Source organism: Ambystoma mexicanum, chromosome 6q (genome assembly GCF_040938575.1).
Source record: "Ambystoma mexicanum isolate Mex_15411 chromosome 6q, UKY_AmexF1_1, whole genome shotgun sequence".
Lineage (NCBI taxonomy): Eukaryota > Metazoa > Chordata > Amphibia > Caudata > Ambystomatidae > Ambystoma > Ambystoma mexicanum.
The window spans coordinates 746,491,903-746,517,954 of NC_090937.1; the positions used below are offsets into that span (position 1 = coordinate 746,491,903).

Sequence of the window (26,052 nt, forward strand, 5' to 3'; positions counted from 1 at the left end):
TTGCAGACTTCAAGGACTTCCTCCCACTTAAAAAAAATAAATGATCATCATATTGCAGTTCCGGTCGGCCTTGCAGCAGGAGGGTGGGATCTGTGCAGTGGACCTTAGCTGCATATTCCTATATAGACCCCTCATCGGAAAGATTTTAGATTCTTGGTGGGGGAGCACCATTTTCAGTTTTGAGTCCTCCCTTTTGGTCTCAAATCAGCACCTACAGTATTCACAAAAATGATGGGTGCTGTGACCTCCTTCCTACGTCTCCAGGGTATTTAGGTCTACCCATACCTGAATGACTGGCTGGTAAGGGGGCCGTCTCGGAAGAAAGTGAACTCTCACTTTCATTCCTCCTGGACTTACTTTATGACCTAGGTCTTTCAGTCAACTGGAAGAAGTCAAACCTGATACTGTGGCAACGCTTGGTCTTCATAATGGCAATGCTTGGTCTTCATAGGCTTCCTATGGGACAATCAGGAGGCCAAGGTCTTCCCGACAGCAGAGAGGGTAGCGGATATTCAGGAAGCCTGCTCCCAGTTTCTTTCTTCCAGCACCGCCACAGCATGGTGGTTTCAAAGGCTGTTGGGGATGATGGCCTCCTGCATCCAGGCGGTCCTGCTAACAAAATTGAAAATGAGGAGGACTCAGCTGATGCCAAGACTCACCTGGTTGCAGGGGGGTGGATCATCAGACGCAGGTGATTCACATTCCTCAGTACTTGACTCAGGACCTCCAGCCAGGTTCTGGTTTTCGGATCCAGTCAACCTGACCTGACCAAGCAGGCGCCAGTATCTCAACCACTTCACCGTGACTTACTGTCATTGAAGGAGGGCAGGATTATCCACCCCTGACCTCCCCTAGCCCCACAATTGTTGAACTGACAGCATGGTTCCTGAGGTCAGATCCCTAGGTCACATGGGGCTCTCAGACGGTAACATAGAAATCTTACAGACGGCACGGAAGGGTTCTGCCAGGTGCAATTCAAGAGTAAGTGGCTAAGATTCTGCCACTGGTCATTGGAGAAACACAAGAAACATCCATCTGCCTCTTTGGATGATGAACTATCCTTTATTTCTTACTTGCCGTAGTCGGGCAATAAGCTCCACACCTGCAGAATTGTCAGCACTGGGTGCCTATCAGAATTCCAAGCCCGATGTGTGGTCTTGCCCCTTCTGTAATGGCTTGGCAGGCGAAGAACGATGGTCTGGAGGGTTGCCTAGAGCAATGCCAGTGGTTATGATATGGCATTTGTAACGCGCCTATACACAAGTGTTTCAAGGCGCGACAAGGCAAGGGGTTGGGGGTGGAACAAGGGGAGACGGACAACGATCCTACTAGGCCAGGTGTCATTCAGATCGCGCAAGTGCAAGGGTAAAGGGGAAGGGAAAAGTGCAAGGGGCGAGGGGAAAGTGCAGTACATGGTTAGTAGAATACAAGATAAATAATAGGGCCAGCTGGTGGCAAGTGCAAGGTAAGTGCCGGGAGGAGGGGCTGTAGGATACAGAGACAGTCCCGTAGTGCAGGTAGGCAGTGCAGGGAAGAGTGGCTGGGCCAAGGACCGAGATCGGTGAGTGGCCAAGTTGTAGAGTCCTTGAAGTCTGCAAGGTCCTTGGGAGGAAGTCCTTGAAGTCTGCAAGGTCCAGAATGGTGCGCAGGCCTACCTGGTTGGACTTTGGCACTGTGAACAGATGGGAATAGGTTCAGTGATTTTAGCAGGGGAGAGAGGGAGAGAAAGCGCAGGAAAAGAGGTAGGTTTTGAGGTGCTTCCGGAACCGGAGATGGTTCTCCTCAAGTTTCAGGGAGGCAGGAAGGCTGTTCCAGAGGGAGGTCGCTGCTGCGGAGAGAGATCTACCCCCAGCTCGTTGCTTGGAGAAGCGGCTGACCCTGAGGGAGTTGGAGGTGGATGAGCGAAGAGCTCGAGAAGGAAGATATTTAGGAAGAGAGAGTTGAAGGTATTTTGGCCCAAGGCCCCAGAAGGCCTAGTGGACAATGCAGAGGGTTTAAGATTACGATTAATCTTAAATTAAGGTGAAGATTAATTCTAAACCTTCCAGCCATCACCTCTCTGTTTTTGCTTTGTCACCCTGAGTGGGACGGGTATGCCCAGACATGGGTCGCATGCCTGCTAGGCCTAGAGACCCAAGCTACTCCTTACAGATGAGGCCCAACAAGGCCAAAACATGTTTGGGGATGCATTGAAGCAGGATGCATTGAAGCAGGCTGGTGCAGAAAGGATATGACCTAGCAGTTCAGGCTGGACTGCCCCTTTTGGGGTGGAACCAAGCCTGATTTGCATATGGTCTTTCCACTTCTGTAATGGCTTGTCAAGCGACGAACGAGGGTCTGGATGGTTACCCAAAGCAATGCCAGTAGTTAGGATTCATTCTAAACCTTCCAGCCATCACCTTTGTTTTTGCCTATCTGAATTTAGACAGGCAAACCTTCTCCATCAGGAATCTGGTTTTAAGGCGTCCTTTTGAGGGACTGCATAGGTGGTTTCCAGTGGTCAAGCCTCCACATCCAAAATGGGATTTAAAAGCCACAAACAGTTTGAGCCAATGGCTTCTGCGGATATCAAACTGGAGTCTACAAAGACGGCATTCCTGTTGGTCATAACATCAGCCAGGAAAAGTGAAATACAGGTCCTAGCGGCACACAAGCCTTTCACGACCTTTCATCAAGACACCGTGGTGTTACGCACACATCCTTTGCTCGGTCTAAAAACAGTCTGAATTTCATATTAACCAGGGGATTTGCCTCCCAGCGTCTTTTCCAAATCCAACTGCTGAGTCGGAGAGCGTTCTTCACTCCTTGGGCATTAGGAGAGCCCCTTAAGTACATGACAGGATTAGGTACTATAAGAAATCAATCTCATCCGTTTGTTATGTTTGGAGGGACAAGCAAGGGTGCATCAGCTTCCAAAGCAACCATTGCGAGGTGGATTGTGGCAGCCATTTCCATACAAAAACTGCTGCCACCAAAAGGACTTCATGCTCAGCTGGTCAGAGCTAAAGCGGCCTCGGTGGCATTTCAAAAAAACATTCCATGGGACACTATTGCAAAGGCAGCAACCTGGGCTTCACCTTCAGCCTTCTGTAAGCACTATTGCCTGGACATGAGCTTGAGAGCCAATGCTCTGTTTGGTCAAATGGTATTGAAAAATCTCTTTGGCTAACTTAGTAAGAGTGTCCTTCCAGCCTTGTGCTTGTGAATCTCCCACAAATATGGAGGAAAGGGGACGGGATGTAGGAGTAAGGAAAGGTTACTCATTGTAGTGACTAATGTGCTCTTAGTTCATAGTCCTCTTTCCTCCACACTTCCTTCCTCCATACCCCTAAAATGTCCTCAGTTATGTCGTACGACCTACGCAGGTCAAAAAGGACTGAGGTGCGAGGCCTGCAGGCGGGGTTTGGAGAGGCAGAGACTGGGGCCAAGCATGTGCTCTGGCCCACGACATAAAACTAGGACAGAACATTTTTGTATGGTGCTTCAAAAAGCTCATGTCCCGTCCTGAAGGACAGAATAACCCACAAGTAGGGAGGGAAGGGGGCTATGAACTAGGAGTACAGTAATCACCACAGTGAGTAACCTTTCCTATTTCTCACTTTATTGTGCTGAAAGGCAATGGGGGGGGGGGGACTTTCTGGATACAGCAGTAGTTTCTAACGCATATTTACTATTTTGACCCATTTCAATCTCTATGGGCTTGTCCAGATCGTTTTTTGCTTTGCAGTTTGGGACTTGTAGTTCTGCTTTTCCCCAGTATAAAACTGACCCAGAATGCAAGGGAAATAATAGAACTGGATAAGCACCTACAGATTGGAATGGATTATTTTGACAACTATGCTTTAGTCAGATGGTCCATGGAGGTGACTCATGAATGACAAAACCGACGACTGCGGGCATACCATCAATCTGCTCCTTGTGTAAAAAAGGATGTCCTTGGTTGGGGGGTGGGGTGTACTTTTTTGGGCAGGTCTGTGGTTATTACAGTTTCCAAGTCCATCTTAAAGACATGGTGGGATGGAGGGAACTTGACCTCAGTACGTTCATGTCATCCTGAACAGCCAGCACAGCACCCTTTAACGAAGATGGTGTGGTTGGCTGCATGAAAATTCCATGCCTTGCAATGCCACCGTGGTCTTCGTTTACAGTGGTACACAAAATAGCACCTCTGAGCAAAAACTTTGCAATCTGACATACACAAGAACAACAACTGAACGAGATCTCAGGACTATGTTGACCAAGCACTTGATCACCAGAGGTGCGAGCTTGTGGCTTTAACTGAAGAAATGCAGATAATCATTCCACTAAACATTTAATGATTATCCCCAGCCAAGCTCATCCAAGCTGTACACGCACTAGGAGGTTTCAACTGACCAAATGCTGCAGCAACCTCTATTGATTCTTTGCAAATAGGTTGTATTGTATACATCCCGATGGGTCGATAGCATTTGGTGTGTGTCATCTCACAGAAAACCCGTTTTACAAGACTTCAGCTCAATGCTTGTGCATGCCTTTTTCTCTGCATAGTTGAAATTGAAACAGTTGGCTCAAATCATAGACAGATGGGATGGGTGAAATTACCGTAGTTCCTGCTGGGCAGCACATACCCTATTCCATTGGGTGCCAGCCGACCAGTCTTCTTTCGCAGTTATTCCCACGATCTATACCCATTTTGTTCAAAGCATAAGTTAAAGATTTCCAAGGGATATGGGAGGCAGATTATAGCTGATAGTTTTCTCTATTTGGCCAAGCGAGGGAGGTTCCCCCACTGAACTATCAGTAACAGTGACAGAGGCGTAGAGCACTAGCATGTTCTTTTACTTTATTAACATGCATACCTGGGAAGCTACAATAGTGAACATTTAGGGCCTCGATCACACTCGAGGAACACAGGCCTGGAATACTTTGTTGCAGAATATATTCAGTGATCGGTTAGTTGCAGCTGTTGGAAGGGATTCGTTTGTATGACAAGGCTTAAACTGCAAAGAAAGAGAAATGGCACTCCAATGGAGGGGGGGGGGTTCATCTCAACCCATTTCAGTAAACAATTAACCATGTTTTGCCACTTCTGCTTTACAAGCTGCGTAACCTTCGTGGATGCTGCTCCCCCTCTCCCCCCGAGAAAGATATGTACACTTAGGCCTTCTTCCAAACCCCAAAAATAAGGATGTAAAGTTAGAGATGGCCGGCTAGACAGACGACTGGACCTGCATCAATCAATGAGGAACTGAACATCTCTGGGAGTTGTATAGCAAATTCCAGAACGATTTCTGGGTTGAAGCAGGAGGGCATTTGTGTAGCCATTTAGGACATTAAATGTTTGAAGGATTGTTTCATTAAAATAATTTGTTGATGCATCCCATTTTTGCAAAAGGTTGGGGGCAGTGAATTGTGATGGGGGCTGTAGACATGGAAACTGCTGGGCTGAAGAGTCAGGCAAGAAGGGGTGAGAGGTGGTTGCAAAGATTTAATGTTTCCAATATGTCAGTGTGAAACACATTTAATGTTAAGGACCCCAATTTGTAATATGCAGTCCCACATTTTGAAACGAGCATTAGCAATGACAATAGTTTGGGCGTTTGTGTAGGTCTGGGAAAGGCAATTGCCAGGCACTGCCGTAGTGGTATTAACTGGTCATTCATGATAGCAGGTGCGGAATGGTGCGAGTACCTGAGGATCGAATAACGGTGCCTGGCAAATGGCTTATACACAAGTCAAAACTGTTGGTTTTGCCAATGCTGGTTTTGAACAGGACTTCAGTGAAGGACATGCATAGTGCTTATAAATCGAGTGGCTCAAGGCAGACCTGGTTAGGATTTTTATTGCACCAGTAGTAGACAGTTTACAGCTCCAATTAAGGCTAAATCCTAGACAACTGCTTTGAAAAAACACTGGCAGGGGCTTGATTAAAGCAAGCTCAAAAAGAGTTCCCATGAGGAGGTAGATTGATTAAAGCAAGCTCAAAGAGTTCCCATGAGGAGGTATATTGGATGGGGCGGGCAGGAACTGGTTGGAATGGCCATAGGGATTAGCATTGCCAGTCAATGGGTGGGAAAATAACCAAACACCTACAAGCTGTGTGGCCCTCCCAATATGCCATTTCTCCCCATCATAATGCAATCGTTTCGGCAAGCAAGTTTTGATGACGCCACCTAAAAGCATAAACTAAAAATAAAAGAGTTGGGTTTTGAAAGTGCAAGTTTCCTTTTTGTTCATTGGACACCAAAATGTTATGTGTAAATCAGCGGCACAAAGATGTGTAAACGAGGTATGGGCGGTAGCTATTTTGATTGGTAAATACAATTCCAGTGCATGGATCGTAAAGCTGATCCTAATGGGCTGTATAAAACGGAGGTAAATAAGGAGCGATATAATTAATGATTTCCTCATCACACAGGTGGATGACGACCAACCACCTCATCCTCAACCCTGGGAAAACCGAAATCCTACTCTGTGGGAAAACATCCCTCATCCCTCAACCTATCCCTTGGCCCGAATTACTAGGACAAGCACCAGCACCCTCAAATGTGGTTAAAAACCTTGGATGCGAATTTGACTCAGATCCATCCCTCACCGAACACACCACCAACGTAACCAAAACCCGTTTTTCATTTACGTATCCTTGGGTGGATTTTTCCCAACCTCACCTATCCCCACCGGTTCTCGGCCATCAACTCCATCCTCCTCTGCCGCCTTGACTATGCAAACTGCCTCTACCTAGGAGCCCCTGCGTTCCAACTACGGTAACTCCAAAGAATCCAAAATGCAGCAGCACGCCTACTCATTAACCTCCCCACCAGAGAACACATCAGCCCTTCCCTGAGAGTCCTCCACTGGCTCCCTATTGCTCCACGCACCACCTTCAAAGCCATGTGTATCACCCATCATGCAATACACAATGGCCCTGAATTCCCAAGAGACATAATTGTCCCCTACCAACCATCCAGGAACCTCCGATCTCGCAATGCATTACGCCTAGTGATCCCACCACATAACTCCATAAGACTTAGGCCCTTAAAACCTCTTCTAACTTTACACCACCTTTCTAGCCCCAATCACCTCTTCCTTTGGTATCTCTCACCACTTCTACACTGATGATACCCAGCTCTTCCTTTCCTTCTCTTCTTTCACTCCTGACATTCACCTCAAACTCTTCCTGTCTCACTGCATCAAAACTTGAATGTCCTCCCACTTTCTCACCATTAACACTGTCAAAACTGAAGTTGTATTCCTTCCTGCCAATACTCTTTCTCCCCCCATGCTCCCCTCCTTCTATCCTCTTTCCCCATACTCACCTTCCCCATCTCTGCCTCTGTCCGTAATCTCGGCCTCCACTTTGACTCTAACCTCTCCTTTACTCACCGTATCTCCCTTACCTCCAGTGCCTGTTACTACCATCTCTATAATGTTCGCAAAATACAATCCTCCCTCAGCTTCCACGCCACCATGCTCTTAATTTCTTCCCTTATCTTTTCTCGTCTCTTCTACTGTTCAGCTCTCCTCTTTGGCCTCCCTGCCTCTCATCTTGCCCCCCTCAAATCCCTCTACCATTCTGCAATCCACATTCACTGCTCCCTCTCCCCTTATGACTCCATCTCCTCTTCCCTCTCCTCACTTGGTTGGCTTTCCTTACACTCTCACCTCAAATTCAACTACCTCCGACTTGTCTTTAAATCTCTCCCTACCTGTCCTCCCTCCTCTCTTTCTACTCTTCCCCCCCCTCCGTTCTGCTGACCTCTTTCTACTATCTGCCCCACCCCTGCCTTGTGCCCCTTCTTGCTGCTGATTTTTTCAGCTCCTTGCCCCACTTCACTGGAAGTCCTTACCTCTCCCTATCCGCTCCATCTCCTCTTACTCTTCTTTCCGTTCCTCATTAAAATCCCAACTTCTTCAATCACCCTCCTGACAGCCCTTTACTACTTCCTCCCCTGTTTCTCCCCTACCCTGGCTTTTAACCTAATGATCTCAGCAAATTGTTATGCATACTGTTCTTGTTTATTTAACTCATGACTTGCATTTTATTGCTTCTAATGTATTCATGTTTCATGTAAAGCGCTTTGGCATAAAGCTCTATATAAAATTTAATAAATACAAATACGCCTCCTGGCTCTTCCCAATACTCTAAGCCACTCCACCCCTTGAATACTCTGCCAATAATCCCGTCTGCTTTGATCATAACTCAGAGGCCGGCAGTTCCTGCAGCGGTTTCACCTGACACACCCCCAACTCTCTGCTCAACAACACTGCCCGCCGTCTACAACTCCAGGTAAGCCAGCAGCTTTTGTTGGGGCTTTCCTGATCCACCAACATCCCACCCACAACAGCATTCCAGCCCTACAAGCGGACGTTTTAAGGCAGCAGCCTCCGCTGTGGCTACACTCACATCACACTCACCGTGAAACCCTGCCCATCAGTCCACATGAGAGACAATTAACAATGAGATAAGGGCCCTGGCTAGCAAATGTTCATCAGTAACTATTCACTGCCACTGTTAACTTGCAACGATCACCCTGGGAAGCTCCCACCACTAGCAACCCCCCCTCCACAACCCTATTCCCCAAGTTAGGTCCACAAATCCCTCGATTACAGTTACATTACGGATACTTACTATACAATAGGCTGATACCTATGGTCTTTCATGCCTAGGCCCCCATCCACCTACACGAATCGAGGGGTAGCCCCCTCCGTTTTGGTCGTTTAATATGGAGCCCCCCAGCACCGCGAAACATGGGCCGCCTACCAACCATAGAGGACTCTCAATTTAGGCGCAGCCTCCCTTGGCTTACTATATGACGAACATCCTGCAGGGGGATACCCGGGACTCTCTAGTCAGCACTCTACTCAAATTGCACTGTTAGTGTAGGCTCTTCCTTGTTTAGCCTTGTACTCAATTGCATCGTCAGGTGTAGGCCTCTCTCCCACTATACAGGGCTCTCGAATATACGGTACGTATCTCACACCATTAGCGTAGACACAGGCCGCAGGCATGGCCAAGCATCCATGTATGATAGAATATGCTTACAGCTAAGCACATCCGGCCTAGGGCATACATAGCCGTTCAGACTGAAACACCTGACGTACCTCAACACCTCTACCACTAGCATGCAGCGACCTGAAAGGAACTTGGTATAGTCGACCCACAAACTCTCTCAACAATAGAAATCTATCTCTAACCCTCAACAGCACCCACTCATGTGTCTGACCTCTCTCGGGCTGCTTAGTCGAGCCTTGCCAGCCACCCAAGTCCTAGAACGGCAACATGCACACAAGCATCTCCTAAATTAACCCCCTAGAACTCTCCAACGACATTGAATACGGTCACCAAGGCCGTTCAACCAAGGAAAAAGCGCATGGAGGTCACACAAGTGGGGAAAGAGCGCTATATCAATAACAAAATACAATATCCAACACAGGCCAGACGGCATTCCTGTCCCCAACTCTGCTGAAAAAGTTTTACACAAAAATATTATTTCTTCGTTTTGTGTCCTGCCAAAAAAGAGGTTTGAATCCACTACAGAATGTACACTGAGAAATGACACTGGTCGGAGACACATTTAATTACAGCAAGTAAGTAAATACAAACTCCATTCATGAAAAGATAATCATTAATGTATGCTCTTCGGTGCCTGCCTGCTTCTGATAATCCCTGTGCTGTTGGGTTTTGGCCATGAGTCTTGGGCAACTAGACCCAATCCAGTGGCGATAGGCATTTACCTCACCAAATTGCAATATTATCTCAAGATGAAAGTTTCCTGAAAATGCAGAAAAATTGTAATTTTGATTAATGAGATTTTTTCAAATAACTTTCTCCAAGGAGTGGGGGTGTGGATAACAGCCATGCAGTAAGGCAGCAGGATTTAGGAGCTCCCGCTAGATCCTTGTATATCAGGTGAAAAACGGTCCAATTTGATTGGGAAAGCAGCGACACGCTGTGAGAACTCTACACGAACAACCGCTCAAAAAAATGCGGTGCATAGGAGGGAGAGACTAAACTTATAAGGCAGCGAAGGGTCGGCGCCGCGTGAAGCAGGGAAGCCAGATGGCGGCAATGCACTGACCCACCTGCAGCCGGCTCTGTGAGTGGCGGGGCGGCCCGAGAACAACCTGAGACACCGGAGACGAGGGCACAGAGAGGAAAGAGTGGGCGCTGCTGCCGGTGGACCCCTGAGCTGAGGGAGTGCCGCAGACCTAGACAGCGGTGTGGCCGGCGGAGGCGGCTGTGACCGGACACCCCCTCACGGCGTATCACCACAGCCGGTGCAGATGATCAGGAATCTGCGTGCACCGGTCCGGGTACAGGACTGGAGAGCGCCGTGGGGGCACACCATGCGTAAGTGCACCCCCCAGGGAAAAAAGAAAAGAACAATTCCCAGGGAGTCCGTTGGGCTGCCGCGCTGGCTGCCTGTGCGTGCCCTATGGCAGCAGAGTGCCTGAGGTCCGGGCCTACTGTGCGGACCGCCTGCGGCTCACGTTATGTGGCTGGGCGGTCTCCCTCACAACGGGCCCCCGCGGCTTGAGCAGAGGGCTAGTCCACGCGCACTGGTCTGGATCCGGGACTGGTGGGAGCCGTGTGCAGAATTGACAAGCCCCCCCACACTCCTTTGACACAGAGGACTTCCGGGAAACCCCAGAGGAGCCAGCATGCTGCCTGTGCTGGTAGTGGGCTGCCCTAACAGAGCCTCTCAGCAAAACAAGTACCAACGGGGCCAGAGTCCCCCACGAGCTAGGACTGGACGCACAGGCAGACCCACTGACATAGCATACCCTGACCAAGCCTCGTGGGGAGGTCTGCTGGTGGTGCAGAGTGCTGGAATGCGCACCGACCGATTTTGCAGCACATTATAGTGCCAAGGAAGAGCTGCCCATGCAATAAGGATAATCGCTGTAAGCGCGCACAGTGACCCGCAACTCTTACTTTCAAGCAGCTGATTCAAGATAGCCCATTGCCAGGCACCACCACCCGAGGTGCACCAACGAAGCCCAGGAACGAAGCCCAGGAACAGTGAAGAGGATAACGGGGATAAAAAGGACCTGCAACCCTGGGCATATTATAAACAGCACATTACACCACTGCCACCGGGACAAGTGACTGAGCAATAAATTGTGTGGGTTGGGACCGCGGCAACCCTGAAAAACACCTGCGCCACTCTTAGGACAAGACCCTGAGAAGCCTGATTGAGGCCTGCACCCTGACCAATCCCACGGATAATGCAACTGCGAAACCAGACTAGAAAACTGCAAAATGCCGGATAAACAGTGCAGCGGCAAAGCCAAACAGACCAGCATGGAATCTTATGCTCGCAGAAGCAAAAAAGGCCCACACACCTCCACTGACCCCAGCACGACATGGTCGGATCCACAAACGCAGAACCAAGAAGATGGCCCCATGCTAGAGGCGATCGCAACACTATAATCCACGCCAGAGCACAAAATGGACACAGTAATTGTGGACATGGGCCTGTTGCGTCCGGATGTCCATGCTTTGGTAGACAGAATGGGTGCGACAGAACAACGCCACCAATATTGCTAGCGCCCAAACTCAAATTTCGGACATGCTCTGAAAAATACAAACCTTAGAACACAGAGCCGAAGGAAGGGCCCGAAGAAACAGCATCCGCACAATTGGCCTACCAGAGGGAGAAGAGGGCAGAGACCCCACTAACTACATCGAAAACCTGCTGTTGCAGGAGAACCAGGCACGCTGTCGCAGGGCTTTACAGTAGAAAGAACCCACGTATCCCTAGCCAAGAGGCCCCATCCAGGTGCCCCACCAAGGCCAACGATAGCCAAAATCATGAACTTTAAAGACTGAGAAAAAATCCTTACTTTCTCCAGAGAAGGTGGCATAATCACCAGAAACTCCTCTAGGCTGGCGTGCTATCCGGACTACACAGCACTTGTACAAAAGTGGAGAGCGATGTTTGGCCCGACAAAGGAACGCCTCAGTAAAGCGAAACTACGATACATGCTGTTATACCCTGCCAAACTGCAAGTGCTACATAACGGACAATCCTATTTTTTTTTAGAGCACCACTGAGGCCTACTCCTGGCTGGATGAGCAGGGTATACCTCAGCTAGTGGGCTGACATAACAATAACAACGGCAACGCACCTGAATAATTAACTATGTTGACAAGCACCGCAGGATCTCAGATAAAATAGCGGAGACCTCCTATCAACGAGAAACCCAGACCGACAGGTCTATGCAGTGGGAGGCAAAGGAAGGAAGCCACCCACATGGGAACCAGCTGCATCAAGCAACCCCCAGACGTTTCTTAAAGTTCAGATGCCAGTTAGAAGGCACTGTGCTGCTGAAAGCCACTTCCACAAGAAGTAACTGCGCAAAGAAGGCAGCAGAGCTTGAGCGGGAGGGAGGGAGGATGGGCATTTGTTTAAAGTTCAAGTTTGTTTGTTTGTTGATAGTTGGAACTGAGACAGCATCCTCAACAATGAGCTGACAGGAGGCACACTGCAAAGGGAATGTACGCATAATAAGAGCAAAGGAAGCCTGCATCATGGTAGAGAATCGGGTAAGACCCACCCAGCAACCAACCGAGCTGCCCCAGGGGAAGCAAGGGTAAAATTTAGGGACACGGATCCAGGAAAAGGGCAGGGACACAATCCAGGGGTCACTGGAAGGGGAAATCAGACAGAGAAGATGAAAGAACAGGCAGGCCCATGGTAAGACGCAGGCCCTCAGACAGACCATAGTGACAAATCTTGAAGGCACAACCATAGTCACATCGCAATTAAGGGGGCTGAATAACTATGTGAAACAACAGAGTGTACACATGGTTAAATAAAATGAAAGTGAAAGTGGCATAGCTGCAAGAAACACACTTGACAAACGAAAGACAGTCCACGATCACGAGAAAATGGGGGGTGGGGAGGGGGAGAGGAGTATGCGGATCAACCTATTCCACCTCCTGCACTGCCTCCTGGCCACCCCTTGCACTGGTGGACTGTATCTGTACCCATCTAGTTCCCCACACCCCCATTTTCTTCTTTTTTCTGCATTTAGCAGACTTACCCAGTCTGCTGCCTTAAACACAGCACTTTCTGACTGCACTACCACTGTTTATTGCCTCGACTATTTATTTGTATTTATTATTATTTATGTTTCTTCTCTGCTCAGCACTTTCCACTCTCACCCTTCCATGCAATTTTCCCCCTTTCCCTTTCCCATGCACTTGCGCGTTCTCAATGTCACTGGGCCTAGTAAGATTGTTTTGTTCTCTCCAGTTTCCCTCCCTTGCCGCTCTCTGAAAAACACTGTGTACGAGCGCGATATAAATAAATCATATCATACCTATGCCAGAGGAGTGTTGACGTGGGTGGCCCCCCAACATCCCCTTCCAACGCTTAGTAGGCACCAAGGACACAGAAGGAAGGCTTGTGATAGTACATGGCCTACTTGGACACAGGGAAGTGTGCCTAGTAAACACGTACCCACCCAACCACGACACCACCGGGTTCTTCAGGTCACTGGCCCCTCAACTGTCACCATACAGGGGGGCGACATACATCAGGGGCGGGGACTTCAACTGCACACTTAACACACTGCTAGATAGATCAGGCAACAAATTCAAGAAGCCGGCCCCACCGGCGAAAGCCTTAAGAATCCTCCTCAGTCAATTTAGTCTGGCCAATGTCTGGAGAGAAAGGCAAGGGGAGAGCCGTGACTACTCCCACTTTTGCGCCCCCCATAATACACACACAAATATATTATGTGTTCTCTGGAACAGAGACCCTAGGCGAATTCACGGAAATATAATTTAAGGCATGTATCCTTTCTGATCACGCCCCGTGGCGACATGGGTGCATACAACCACAGCAACCCCAATACCAACATGGCGACTGCATGCAGAAGCACTGTTGGAGGAGGAATTCCACGGTCACATGTCAGTTGCTATCAAGGAATATTTTCAGCACAATACAGGAAGCATAGACAAGTTGGGAACCCTGTGGGACACCTTCAAAGTAGTAATAAAAAGGCGCAGCAATGGGGTAAATGGGGTGCCTTAAAAAAGCATGCTGAGGGAATTATCTGACATAGAAGACGACATAGCAAAAGCTGAAGGGAGGGAAGCAGAACTAACGGGAGTAGAACCAGCAGAACTGGTTGCGCCGAGGATACAATGCAACACTACTTGGTATAAATTAGGGAAACTAGATTACACAAAATACATACAGAGACTGCATGCAGAGGTCGACAAGCCGAGCAGGTTACTTGCCTGGCTAACCAAGTGAGAAGTACCGAAAGACCAGATCAGTGCAATACGAAACCGTGTCGGGGAGACCATCAGAACCCAAAAGGATATCAACCAGGTCTCCTCCCACTTCTACTAAGAATTATACTCTCCCGACCGGCATACAGACGACATGGATATACCAGAGGCCTTAAACCAAATTGAGCTACCAGAATTGACTGAGGAACAGGCAGCAGCCCTAGACGCCTAACAATAGAGGAACTGAAAATAGTAATAGCAGACCTCCCAACGGCCAAGACCCCGGGCCCAGCTGAACTCCCGGGGGAAGTAGTACAAAGCAATATTAGCACCCAGACTCCTGCAGGTCTATGAAGAAGCACACGAATGGGGTCTCTCGCCCGACACTATGCAGGAATCACTAATGATACCCGTTCTGAAACCAGGGAAGCAACCCCTTGATTGCGGATCATACAGGCCCCTCTCTATGATCAACCAGGATTGCAAAATCCTTACAGCAGCCCTGGCCACAGAATGAAACAGGTCATACATACCCTAGTACACACAGACCAGATGGGAAATGTCCCAGGCCGCAACACCATGGGGAATCTAAGGAGACTCCATCATGTTATAGACCAGACCAACCACAGGATGTGGTGGCTTTCCCAAGCGTGGTCAAAGCCTTCGACTCAGTATCCTGGGACTGGCTACAACACGTGTTGAAACACTTGGGATGGGCACAAACTTCCTGGGATGGATCACGCTGATCTACAAGAAGCCCAAAGCCAGGGTTAAAACAGGCAGGCATGTATCGACAGAGTGGGAGATTTACCAACGGCATGAAACCGGGCTGCCCACTGTCCCCAATGCTTTATATACTAGCCCTAGAGCCATTGATCGCCTTCCTCAGGAAGGAATATGTTAATGCAGGGATAAATATTGATAACACTACTCATTTAAACTCACTTTATGCAGATGTCATGCTTTTATACGTCAACTGGCCGGAAGACAATCTGCCGCACTTGCTAGATGTCATAGCAGAGTTCGCCACACTATCGGGTATACGTATCAACAAGGACAAATCCTCACGGTTGCCTTTGGCAGCCCTCAAAGAATGTAGCAGAGAACAGCTAACTGACTTGGGCCTAAAATGGATGCAGGACTCCTTCCACTACCTGGGGATAAACATACACCACGACCCAGCAGCATCACACCAACGTAACACACTACTGGTGCTAAAAAATGTCACATATTCCATGACCTTCTGGAAGACACTGCCCTTGCTGGTGCCGGTCAGGGCTGCACTGCTGAAAATGATAGTGCTCCCCCGCCTACTATACCATTTCACCAACATACCAAATAACAGCCAAAATATTCTTTAGGCACTTGAACGTGACTATAAGAGTTTTTGTGGGGAGGGAGTAGAAGCAAAGTCGCCCTGGGCAAGCTACAGAAGGACTACAACCAAGGTGGGAATAAATCACCACATTTTGAGCTGTACTACCTGGCAGAACAGCTACAGTTTGTAGCAAACTGGTTAGGGGATGAGCCTTCCCTGGACATACTACTTCTACAACCCCGCACTGCGCCATTGCTATCTAGCAGAAATTATATGGATGAGGAAGACCTTGCACCAGAAACCTCCCCTACTTATTACACAGGGCATAACCCTATGGTGAAGGGCTTAGAAGATTCTGAAAACCCCAAACTCCTGCTCTAACAACATTCCCCTAGCAGGACTCACTGATAGCCTCGGAGTACTTAGAGCATATCGAAGGCACTAGGATGCCAAAGGAATAGCCCAAGTAGGTGACCTATGGAAGAAGTGTCAGTGTATTTAATTCAGCAGCCTAAAGAAAGAGAATGATATACATAAAGGCCAATTTCTGCTATACAAAAGCATAGTGAAGACAAATAAAAGATGTCGAGTTAAAAAAGGGGCGAAGGAACGAACATTGTGCTCGATGCATGGTTTGACGTGGGGGACACGCCATGTCCAGACTACGAACTGCTCCTGCATAATTATAACACCACAGTATTGCCTGCACGCAAAAAATGGGAAACTGAACTGGGAAGAGCATTAACGGATGCGGAATGCGACAGAGCCCTGCTGTACATTAAGTCTCCAGGAATGCCAGATTCAAACTAACGCAACTATATGTAACACAGAGAGCCTATCATACCCCGGACCGACTATCCAAGATGGGGAGCAAGGCAAGACAGGCATGCCCCAGAGGATGCAAATATGCTGTACATTTTCTGGCTCTGCCCAGTGATCACGAAATTCTGGGAGAATATTAAAACGAGAGGTGCCGCTGGCTGTATTCAAACGCATGCTTGGCTTCCAGAATCTTACTTGCTGGGACTGTTCCCAAGAGGCAACAGACAGCTGGCACACTTGTCTAAAATGAAGGACCTAATGTGCATCCTGGCTTAACGCCGAAGAGCGATAGCATGGAAATCACAAACTGGCCATGAGATCGAAGCATGGTGGGCAGACCTCAAAAGATGGTCGCTGGCTGAGTCGACCGTATTGGACAGAGCGCTACAAAGAGGTAGTGAAGGGATTGCTGCATGGAACACACTGGTACAGACTACGTTTGGAAGGCCCTAGCTAATAAGACAGATGAATGACACTTACCTGGAGTCAGACCAGATAACACCTAAGCAACCTATTGCCAGCCAGGGACAGATGAACCAGAGTGTGCCCCCCTCCAACAGAACATACCCCAGGAACCCACACAGAATAACGCTAACAAGGCTAAGTGCAAGACCCTAAGTTCTCTAAGTTGTTATGATATGCTATATGTTGCCGCCGCCTACTGCGTGTATGGTTATAAGGTTGTTAAAAATCAATAAAGAGGTTAAAAAACACTCCAAGTAATAACTGCTTCAGAGAAGGGAACAAGCTGTGCTCTGTAGAGCACATACATAAAAACCTTTAAGTGATGTCTCCAATGTGCTGGGGATATCATTCTATGGGTATATTTTGAAGACATGCTATAGGAAGAGAAATTCTCTATAAAGAGAAGCCTACAGCAGTATTGCCTGCTAGTGATGCACACTCCTGCCACACTAAGTGGTAACTAATACAAAAGGGACATCTAGGTTGATGCCATCGAAGAGAGTCGTGTGGCATTACTAGTGCTAGACAAGGGACTGCTTTAGCGAGATGAAAAGAAAGAAAAACTCATCCTGGGAGTGGGCGGGGGGGCAGGTGTTCCAAGCGTTACTAGAAATAGACTGCAATAATGGCTGTGCTGCAGCAAGAGGAAAGGACAGCTGAGTGCAACCACTTTGAAAGAACCAGCTGCAACTTTGGTTCCTGACCTTTGACAACATTTCAAATGATGGAGGCGACAGCCCCCGCGAATTGCAATCCGTCACCAATTTCCACTTTTGGTGCTAACACTTATTAAACACAGAGAAATAACTTAAGAAAACGCTTACCATGTGAACTATTTAAGTACGGCCTGATGTAATACTGGAATGTAGCCGTTTTCATGGTGCAGTTTTAAATGATCCATTTTCAAATTTCAGAAGCAGGATAGAAGGAAACAAACGTGCGTGCTCAGGGAAGCAGAGGGTTAACTGACAATGTGTCTTATTGTTAGAGTGATGACATTGAACAAAGCATGGAAACAGTATCACAAGGGTTGGCAGCACAAGGCAACAATTTGTTAATCGCACGTATTTGCTGACAAGATTTGCTACTATGTGATAATTACTTTATTTAAACACACTTTCCGAACCGTCAGTGTGCTACAGGGAAAAACTGCTGTACTAACTGCTGCTGAAGTACATCTACAACAAACATAAGCCCCAAGATGAAGACAATGATTTCATTTTCTTGTGAATTGGCACTTAAGGGATTAGTCCGAGAAAGTGATCGCTCATGCTCCAGAACAATTCGGAACACCTATTTAAATATTAGATTCACAGTCTCGATCATCTTCCTCACAATGCATTTAAATTTCCAAAGATAACACGATATTTTTTCTGCACTTCTCTTCTAGGCATGAACATTGGCACTGGAAGCGAACCCTAGCTGTGGACTACCACCACGTCAATCATACAGGGAACAGAGGAAACGCAACTGAGGAGAAAGGGTAGGAGTACTGAACAAGATCTAAGGCAGTTTGGTGGATAAGAGTCGATCCTGTGCCAGCTCAAAGAACTTGAAGAACAGTGACTTTGCTCTCTTAGGATGTATTTGTATTTAAAAAGGGCGACTTTCCTCGTCCCCCGCCTCCCAGCAGTATTCTTCCTAGCTTCAGAACTAGCAATGAAGGCTGATGATCTTTTGAAGTTGACAAGTTTCAAAAACGCCCATTATAGAATAATAGCTTGGTGCATCAGCTGTTTGCAGCAAATTCTTGAAAACCTGGCCTAAGAAGTCATTGTGCATGGCTCGTTACAGCCAATGCACTGATGCAAGAATATAATTAGAGCATCTGGAAAAACAAGCAAAACAGATCTCTGCCCATGGCAGCAACAACAAAAAAACAGATTAGTCTAGATTAATTTGTAAATTTCTTAATGACCCCATTGATCAACAAACAAAAAACGCATATCAAAGGAGACCAAACAAAGCTTTTTTTCTGACAAGAAAAGCTTACCGTCACAGGTGCGGTATAGGTAGGAAATAAGGACAACACACTGTTTTACCTTCTTAACAACTTTTATTTTTTTGCTATCCCTTTTTTTCCTCAAAATTATCAACCCCCAATCCTTTGGGGATTCTCGAGTCGTACCCCAAGTCGGTTCTCTCTCTATGCCGACCTTCCTTTGGTCCTGACGGAGGTCTGCTAATCCTTTTCCCAGTTTACTGGTTCTCGCTCAGGATTCAGATAGGGAAAAGGTGGTTAATTGTATCCCCCCTTGTGTTAGCCTTCGCCTTCTTCAGGCTATTTGTTTGAATGTCCCTCAGCCCTGGAGGACCAACAGGTGGTGCCAGGTAGGTGGGAGGGTATGGGCAAAAATCCCTGTCTATGCTTCTCCAGCTTGGGATGTTCCCCTACCTTCTCACACACTCTTTTCTTCTGCTTCCTCTCGCTCCAGAGAGGAGTCCTGGCACCTGCACTCCCAGTCTCAGCCCGGAACATGGCTACAAATAGGTAGACAGAACGGGTGGAACGGAACACTCCTCCGGCGGTCTTCAGCCCAACAGGGCTCAGATTCCGTCAGCTCCTGCCTCAAACAGCCCAATGGGGCTCTGGTGGGCAACGCTCCTCATGGCCTCACACAGTCCAATGGGGCTCTGGCGCGTAACGGCTCCTTACAGCCTCAGCCCAACGGGGCTGTTCACCATACGGCGTCCCCCTCATGCAGCCCAATGGGGCTCTTTTCGTCTCGTTGCAGCTGCTCTCCTAAATACGCCCACATGAAACCGTCGTCCTCCCCTTCTTCCACTCGCAGATCCAGGGGACAATAGAGAAAAGCACCTGCAGTCCCTCGGTGCCTCCGATTCCACGCATCAGCCATCCGTCATTCCCCCTTGTCCGTCCTTCTCCAGTCGGCTTCCCACCCTTTCCTTGCCAGGGTGCCTTTACCCTTGCTTCCCTTTCTTTCACTACCTCACACATACTCTTCGTAATTCCAAGTTTAAGCACTGCTACAGTAAATTTCCTCTGAATCGTAGAAACAGGTCAACATTTGCGGTGAATTTGCTACTTACATTCGTCTGATTGAAATCACTTCAGAACATGGAGCATAAAAAAAACATTTAAAAAGGGGAACAATGATCAGGTTCATTCAGTGTACCTAGAACTGTGCCCATTTGACACCTAGAGACCCTGCTTTTTCTAAAACTTACCCTAAAACATACCTCTGCATATCCAAGACGCTGTTTCACTGAGCACATAATGACAAAGCTCATCACACATATACCCCAGCTGAATTGGCATTCTGCAAGAATAAATGCATTGCTAGATTTCTGAGTGATTAAGCTGTCCCGGATCACTCCAACATGACTTTACGTTACCTGCCATTGCAGCCTAATACATAATCCACATCTCCCGAAACAGTTAGGAAAACAAGAGGATTTCCCAAGACACACTTCCATTGTGGCTATATCTCAGCCAACATACTTTATCAAAAAATAATGTTTTGGAAAATATACGGAGGGCATTATAAGTTTTCCGGATATGTTTAGCACCAACATAAACAACAAATCCATGGGGACACAACCTTGAACACAAGCAACTAAAAAGATTAATCGGAGAGTTGCCAGCAATACACAACTTTCGTTTTCTGTCAAAACATACAAAATTCGACATTTAAGCAGTATCACCAATGTAAAAGGCCAGATTTCGATCTCAGTCAAACCCCAGTCATCCTCTGACTTTGCCACGCCCCATTGCAGACAATATTGCTCAACGACACAGAACATGAGCTACTATTTCCTGGTTTGCTTGCTCTCTAACTCTGGGTTCAGCTAACAATTGCCTTCTAGTCAGGAACATACAGGCAAGAGGGAAAACATGATCCAAATCTGTCAGTGATTCAGTCTGGATAGGGTTATTAAAAAAAAATTTAAAAAAAATGTGTAGTTATTTGTTTTAAAGTGTGAAAAAGATAATTCTCTCCCCCTCTCCTTCTTCCTATTGTGTCTGGTCTGTCTCGTATCTCGCACTCCCACCCCTGTTAGTCCACCCTATTGCATCATATACTTGAATCATACTCAATAGTAGGCCACAATGTAAGATATATATGACATATGTTTAACTGTACTTCTTTCTGGTTAATATTTTTTGTTGGGATATTTCATGTCATCTCTTGGTTACTACTGTTTTTATCTAGGCCTGATTGTCCTATTGATTGATCATATATTCGATACCGAGTCTTTTTTTGTGATACCATTGTATGTATGTCTTGTCCATATCTATGATAATCTTTAGAAAACGTATTAAACTTTAAAAATAAAAAAGTGTGAATTTAGAAGTGCAACTAAAACAGAAACTTTAAATGTACTTGAGAAACTTAGCAGCATTTGGCATGAGGCTTGCTGAACCATTTTAAAATAAGTGGAAACAGCTCAGTTACTAAGCTATTTAGGTCACTGTATGCTTGCGCCCTTATCACAGTAAAACCTTTTCAAAACAAGTGGGTTGAGCAGGGAAAAGAATAGAGTCTTTGTACCAGATACCTGTCCATTGTCAGAGGATAAAAAGCAGACTGAGCAGCTATGATGCACACTGGGTCTGGCGAAGATTAGGTTACCTTGCATTTACAGCTTAAGGGGAAAGGTGGGCAGTCTGTCACAGAAGGAGCAGATGCCTGGAGGGTGACAGCAAAGGGGGACAATGGCTGCAGGTTGTTGGTAAAGGAATGCAGAGGCAGGTGGGCCACAGTGGAAAATATCAATGTCTGGGTGTCCGAACATTTGGAACCCTGTAAGCAGTAAACAACCCATCACGGCCTGTATTGTGGCGATTAGCTCACAAAACAGTACATGGCCCCAATACGGAGGACATAGAACATTTTTTGGTGTGCATGATGCGTTTAAATTGTGAGAAACCTCCATATTTGGTGCCTAAATGTTACAGTACCTACTTGCATGCTAAATTGTTGAATATTCTGAAGCGTGCATGCTGTCAGTGAACAATATAATGCCAGTACACCAATACAAATTCTGGGAGCTTCATGGTTGTTCCCCAATCTCTACAAGGCCAGCATGATGTGGCTAAAAAAAATAATAATAATAAAAAAAATGGGTTCGCTCAATAGGCTGGTGTTCATTCTCCAACACCAACATACCAAAGGTCTCGTGCAGTTGTGAAAAGTTGGAACTCTTAAATTCTACCATTTCAGGCAGAAGTAGATTTTCCAGACTCGGATAAAATTCCTTGCATCTTGGTCTTCTAGTTTTTTCCTTTATCATTATAAATAAAAGGAATAAAAGTCCCAGAATGCAAAGAACCAAAACAGGACTGAATGGGCCACTTAAGGCTAACTAATTGAGAGTTAATGGATATCAAGAGATCTGCATTCCTGGTACGTGAAAATTATAAATAGGCATGCATACTGCAGAAAACTGCAAGGTCTACATGTTGCATGAATAAAAAGCAAGATTACGGTTGATAAACATAGCCGTCTGCATGTTCGGTTGTTGAGAACTATGAAGAAGGCATTAATAGTCTGAACTGATGCCCAGTATTCCGTGAAAATAACACTAATGGTACAAGTGACCATGGGGCGACAGGTGCACTCAGCGAAAATGTAAGTAGGGCCATCATGCAGTCACTGGATATTATGAAGCCTTATTGTTTAATCACGGAAAACATTCAGTTTCTGTACGTTGCAAGGGCAGCCGCAGCAGGCATCAACTTTGAAGTCTAAATTGCCATCATAGAAAACAGCATGCTCCTTCGCTTTAAAGGAGAGACAGTATAACCATAGGCATACCACCAACAAACAGCATATTCTCCCTAAATTTGGTGGTATGCTATCCTATTACACGCGGTGAAACAGAGGAAACATGGTTACAGAGGTGGAGAGAATGACCATAAATTGGAGGGGGGGAGAACCCACCTCACCAAAGCTTTTCATAATAATTCAGGCCTTTAGCTTAGAGCACACTGAAATATAAAATGACTAGTACATAATGTGTATGTTGAAGAGGATTCATTTGATAGAATTATATACAAAGTACTGTGTGTCGAAAAGTGCAAATGAGATTTTGATGTTTAGCATCTGGAAGCTTAAGCAAAGAAAGGCGGACATGACAGACAACCTTAATGCTCATGTGAAATGTATCCAGCATATGTGCGTCCGGCTATTCCACAAATTAAAAATATACAAAAACCTGAATCTAAAGAGACAGAATTAAAGCCCATAGATAGAAAAACGTTAAGTTAAAACAGCTGCTTGGTTATATGTAGTTCTTACGTACTCGTTGAAGGTTTCATGGGCTACCGGAAAAGCCCATATACCGCCTCCTAGGATCCAGATAGCAATCAGAGACAGTAGTAGTTTTAAAACCCAATCACTACTGACTGGCTTCCGGCACTTCCTAATATTTGAAAAACATTATTCCAGTACTACTCAAAAGAACTAAGGTTTAGTGTGACAGTAACTGCACTTCGCAAGAAGACGTTAACAAAGCAGTAAACAGTTTTCAGTGGGACTGTGATGCTGTTAATGAAATAACTGCCGTTTTCGAACACGACTGCACAACTCTTTAATTCTAACAGTCAAAGAATGCCCTGACTGATTCTTGTGAGAGATCATCACAAAATAAACCCGGTTTTGGACAGATATAAAACTAAGCAAAAGGGGAATTATAGCAATACTGCGCGAAAAAAACCAGAGGACGAAACAGAGAAGCCAAAACGTGCTCTTCTGGACGACACTCGTAGTGGAACAAAAATCGCTATTCGAATCACAAGCGAACGGTAGGCTACATGGTAAATGTGGGGGTGCCTTTCTCAATGACAACAGGTTGCTGAATCGCTGGAAAGGATTAGTAATGGTGCAGTTCATCAGGCCTACAATAGGATCAAACGGGACAGTATGTTTTCTTTGCATTTTTAAAGGCTCACACAGCCCGCAAGTATCAGGCCTGTTACAGGAATTGTTTGTTTTAGTTGCGTATACCCAGAGGTTTCTAAGCGCGGACCCGGGGATCGCACCTGTGTTGTTTCGTGTGGTCTTGCTTCCAAGGCAAGCACGTTGCCGCTGAGCTACACTCCTTTGACAAAGTAGAAGCCCTTGGTGCTGCAATGCTTAACATGCTTGTCCACCAGGTCATTAAGTTGCAGTACTAAATACTGTGCTGACAAGTATAGTTTGCGTTAGGTGCAATATTGTAAGTGGAAGTACCGCAGTGCAGAAACTGTACTGGAGAGGCGATATACAGTATATTTTGAGACATCATGTAGCAACATGGATGGTATACTTTGAACATTAAAAAATTCAGCATGCATAATTTATCGAGTCAGTGCTAACATTGTGTGGAAAAAAACAGGTGTCCATGCCCACTTGGATTTTAAGTATGCCCTGGTACATCGCAGCCAGGATTCACGTGCAGAAGGAACTTGAAACTAGGTGTGCGTCCTGGCCCTGATGGTACACTTGCATCAATAATTAACCCCCTTCCGCCCGCCCGCAACTTCCCGAGAGAAAGATCTCCTTACCAGATTGAAGACAGTCTCCACCAGGTCTCGGGTGGACACCTCACCCACCTCCAATAGGCCGCTCAGCACCGCAAACTTCATTCTGATGCCCCTAATTGGAACACCGGGTGCCAGGGCTAAGGCAGAGCCACTCTCGGCCTCCGCGCCATCAGTTGCCGGATGCACGGAGGCCTGTTTCTCCTCACTGGCCATAGCTGGCCGAGAAGGGGCCCGCCGCCCAAGGGTCTCCAATATAGACAAATGTTCTTCCCAAAGTCACACCAATGAGAGACTTCTCAAAGAAACGAGAATAAGTTCTTGTCCGGGTAGAATACTTCCTACCCCCACATCAGGGGGTCACCTGCAAGAGAACAGAATCATTACACACCATCCAATGTCTGACAACGGTCACACGGAAGGCATACGCTTAAATCCGCGAGGAGGAAGTTGAAAGATCAAAACCATTACACGAGCTATCAGATATGATAATCGTTAAAGGAGCTAAGGCGTCAGCTGGGGGGGGGGGGGGTGAGGGGAAACGTGCGGCAGTTAGCACTTTGAGGCGGGCCACTTTATTATCCGCATTTACCCAGTCACACATCTGATGCACTTGCAGTACCCAATAAACACGTGGTTATTTCTGGAGGGAAACATACTTTATTTAAAAAACAAGCTCCATAATGTTTCATATGGATCAAATAAGAACGACCCCACGTCCCTACTTTAATAAAAACAAAATACGGTATTCTGTTGGTGACAGCATGCCTATTGAAAGCTTGGAGTGTGAAATGTATGGTTAATGCAATAGATGTCTGGTGGCGGGCCGAGTGTCTACTTATGGGACTGATACATGGAATTACGTGTAAGGGTACTGAAGGACGAATTAGAGACCCTGTGCTTGACGACAGTGGGCATGGTGCTCAAGGTGTGCACACAGCCCTATTCAGGCTGAGCTAAATGCACTGCGTGCAGTTGCAGCACTTCTGTGACAGGTGCAGCGACACCAACACCTGCAGAAGTGGTGATTCCTCACCCTGTTACTGCCCAGCTTTATTTCTGTCGCTCGGCGCTGTGCCGCCTCAAGGTGCCGGGTCGCTCAACTCTGGCTCAGCCCCATCGCTTCCTGATTCATAGGTTGCCTCCACAGTCGCTGCTGATCTCTGCCGCCATGACAGCGCCAGGAACAGTAGGAGGAGAGACACCGGTTGCGGCGTGCGCGTGCACGCTACGCACACAGAAAGGAGGGGGTGCTCAGGTGTGCTGGAGAACTCAGGTGTGGTCACAGGTATATACAGTGAACGCGCACGCGTAGCCCTCCGTTCTTTGCCATGCGTGCGCGTTCTTGAGAAAGTCCAGACTAGAAAAGGCGTGAATTCGTGCCCTATCAGTGTCGAAGAACAGAGAGAATAGAGGCTAGCCCGCTTCTTCCGAGGTCATGTTCGTTTAAGCGGCCATTTTAGAGAGGGGATGTTTCGTTCCCGGAAAGGAGAGGGTGAGCCATAAAACGCCCACGCCCCGCCAATCGAAACGTCCAATACGTCACCTCTTCCTTTTAATGAAACCGACATTATAATGCATTTATGAGGATCATTTTTGGTATATGACTAATCCCGTGCTTCGATAAACCTGTTGGTAAACCTGAAGCACCTTCACCTTGCCCAACGATGCAATAATCATAATTTACTTATTAGAAGTTAATCATAAAAAAAGTTTTGCAAAAGGGTTTTTTCA

At 46.9% G+C, this 26,052-nt stretch overlaps 1 protein-coding gene across 3 annotated transcripts in view; it reads right to left on the reverse strand.

Moving 5' to 3' along the window:
• Window positions 1–25,730, reverse strand: part of LRBA (LPS responsive beige-like anchor protein) — a 3,444,508-nt gene extending 3,418,778 nt beyond the window's left edge. For 2 of the 3 annotated variants that reach the window (XM_069631262.1, XM_069631261.1), the window contains exons 1-2: window positions 25,355–25,730; window positions 24,343–24,682 (exon numbers count right to left, since the gene is read on the reverse strand). In XM_069631262.1, coding sequence (XP_069487363.1) covers window positions 24,343–24,534 — 192 coding nt within the window. In that variant the 5' untranslated portion in view covers window positions 24,535–24,682; window positions 25,355–25,730. The remainder of the gene's footprint in view (window positions 1–24,342; window positions 24,683–25,354) is intronic. The other variant, XM_069631263.1, reaches the window with a different exon arrangement.
• Window positions 25,731–26,052: the final 322 nt, after the last annotated feature.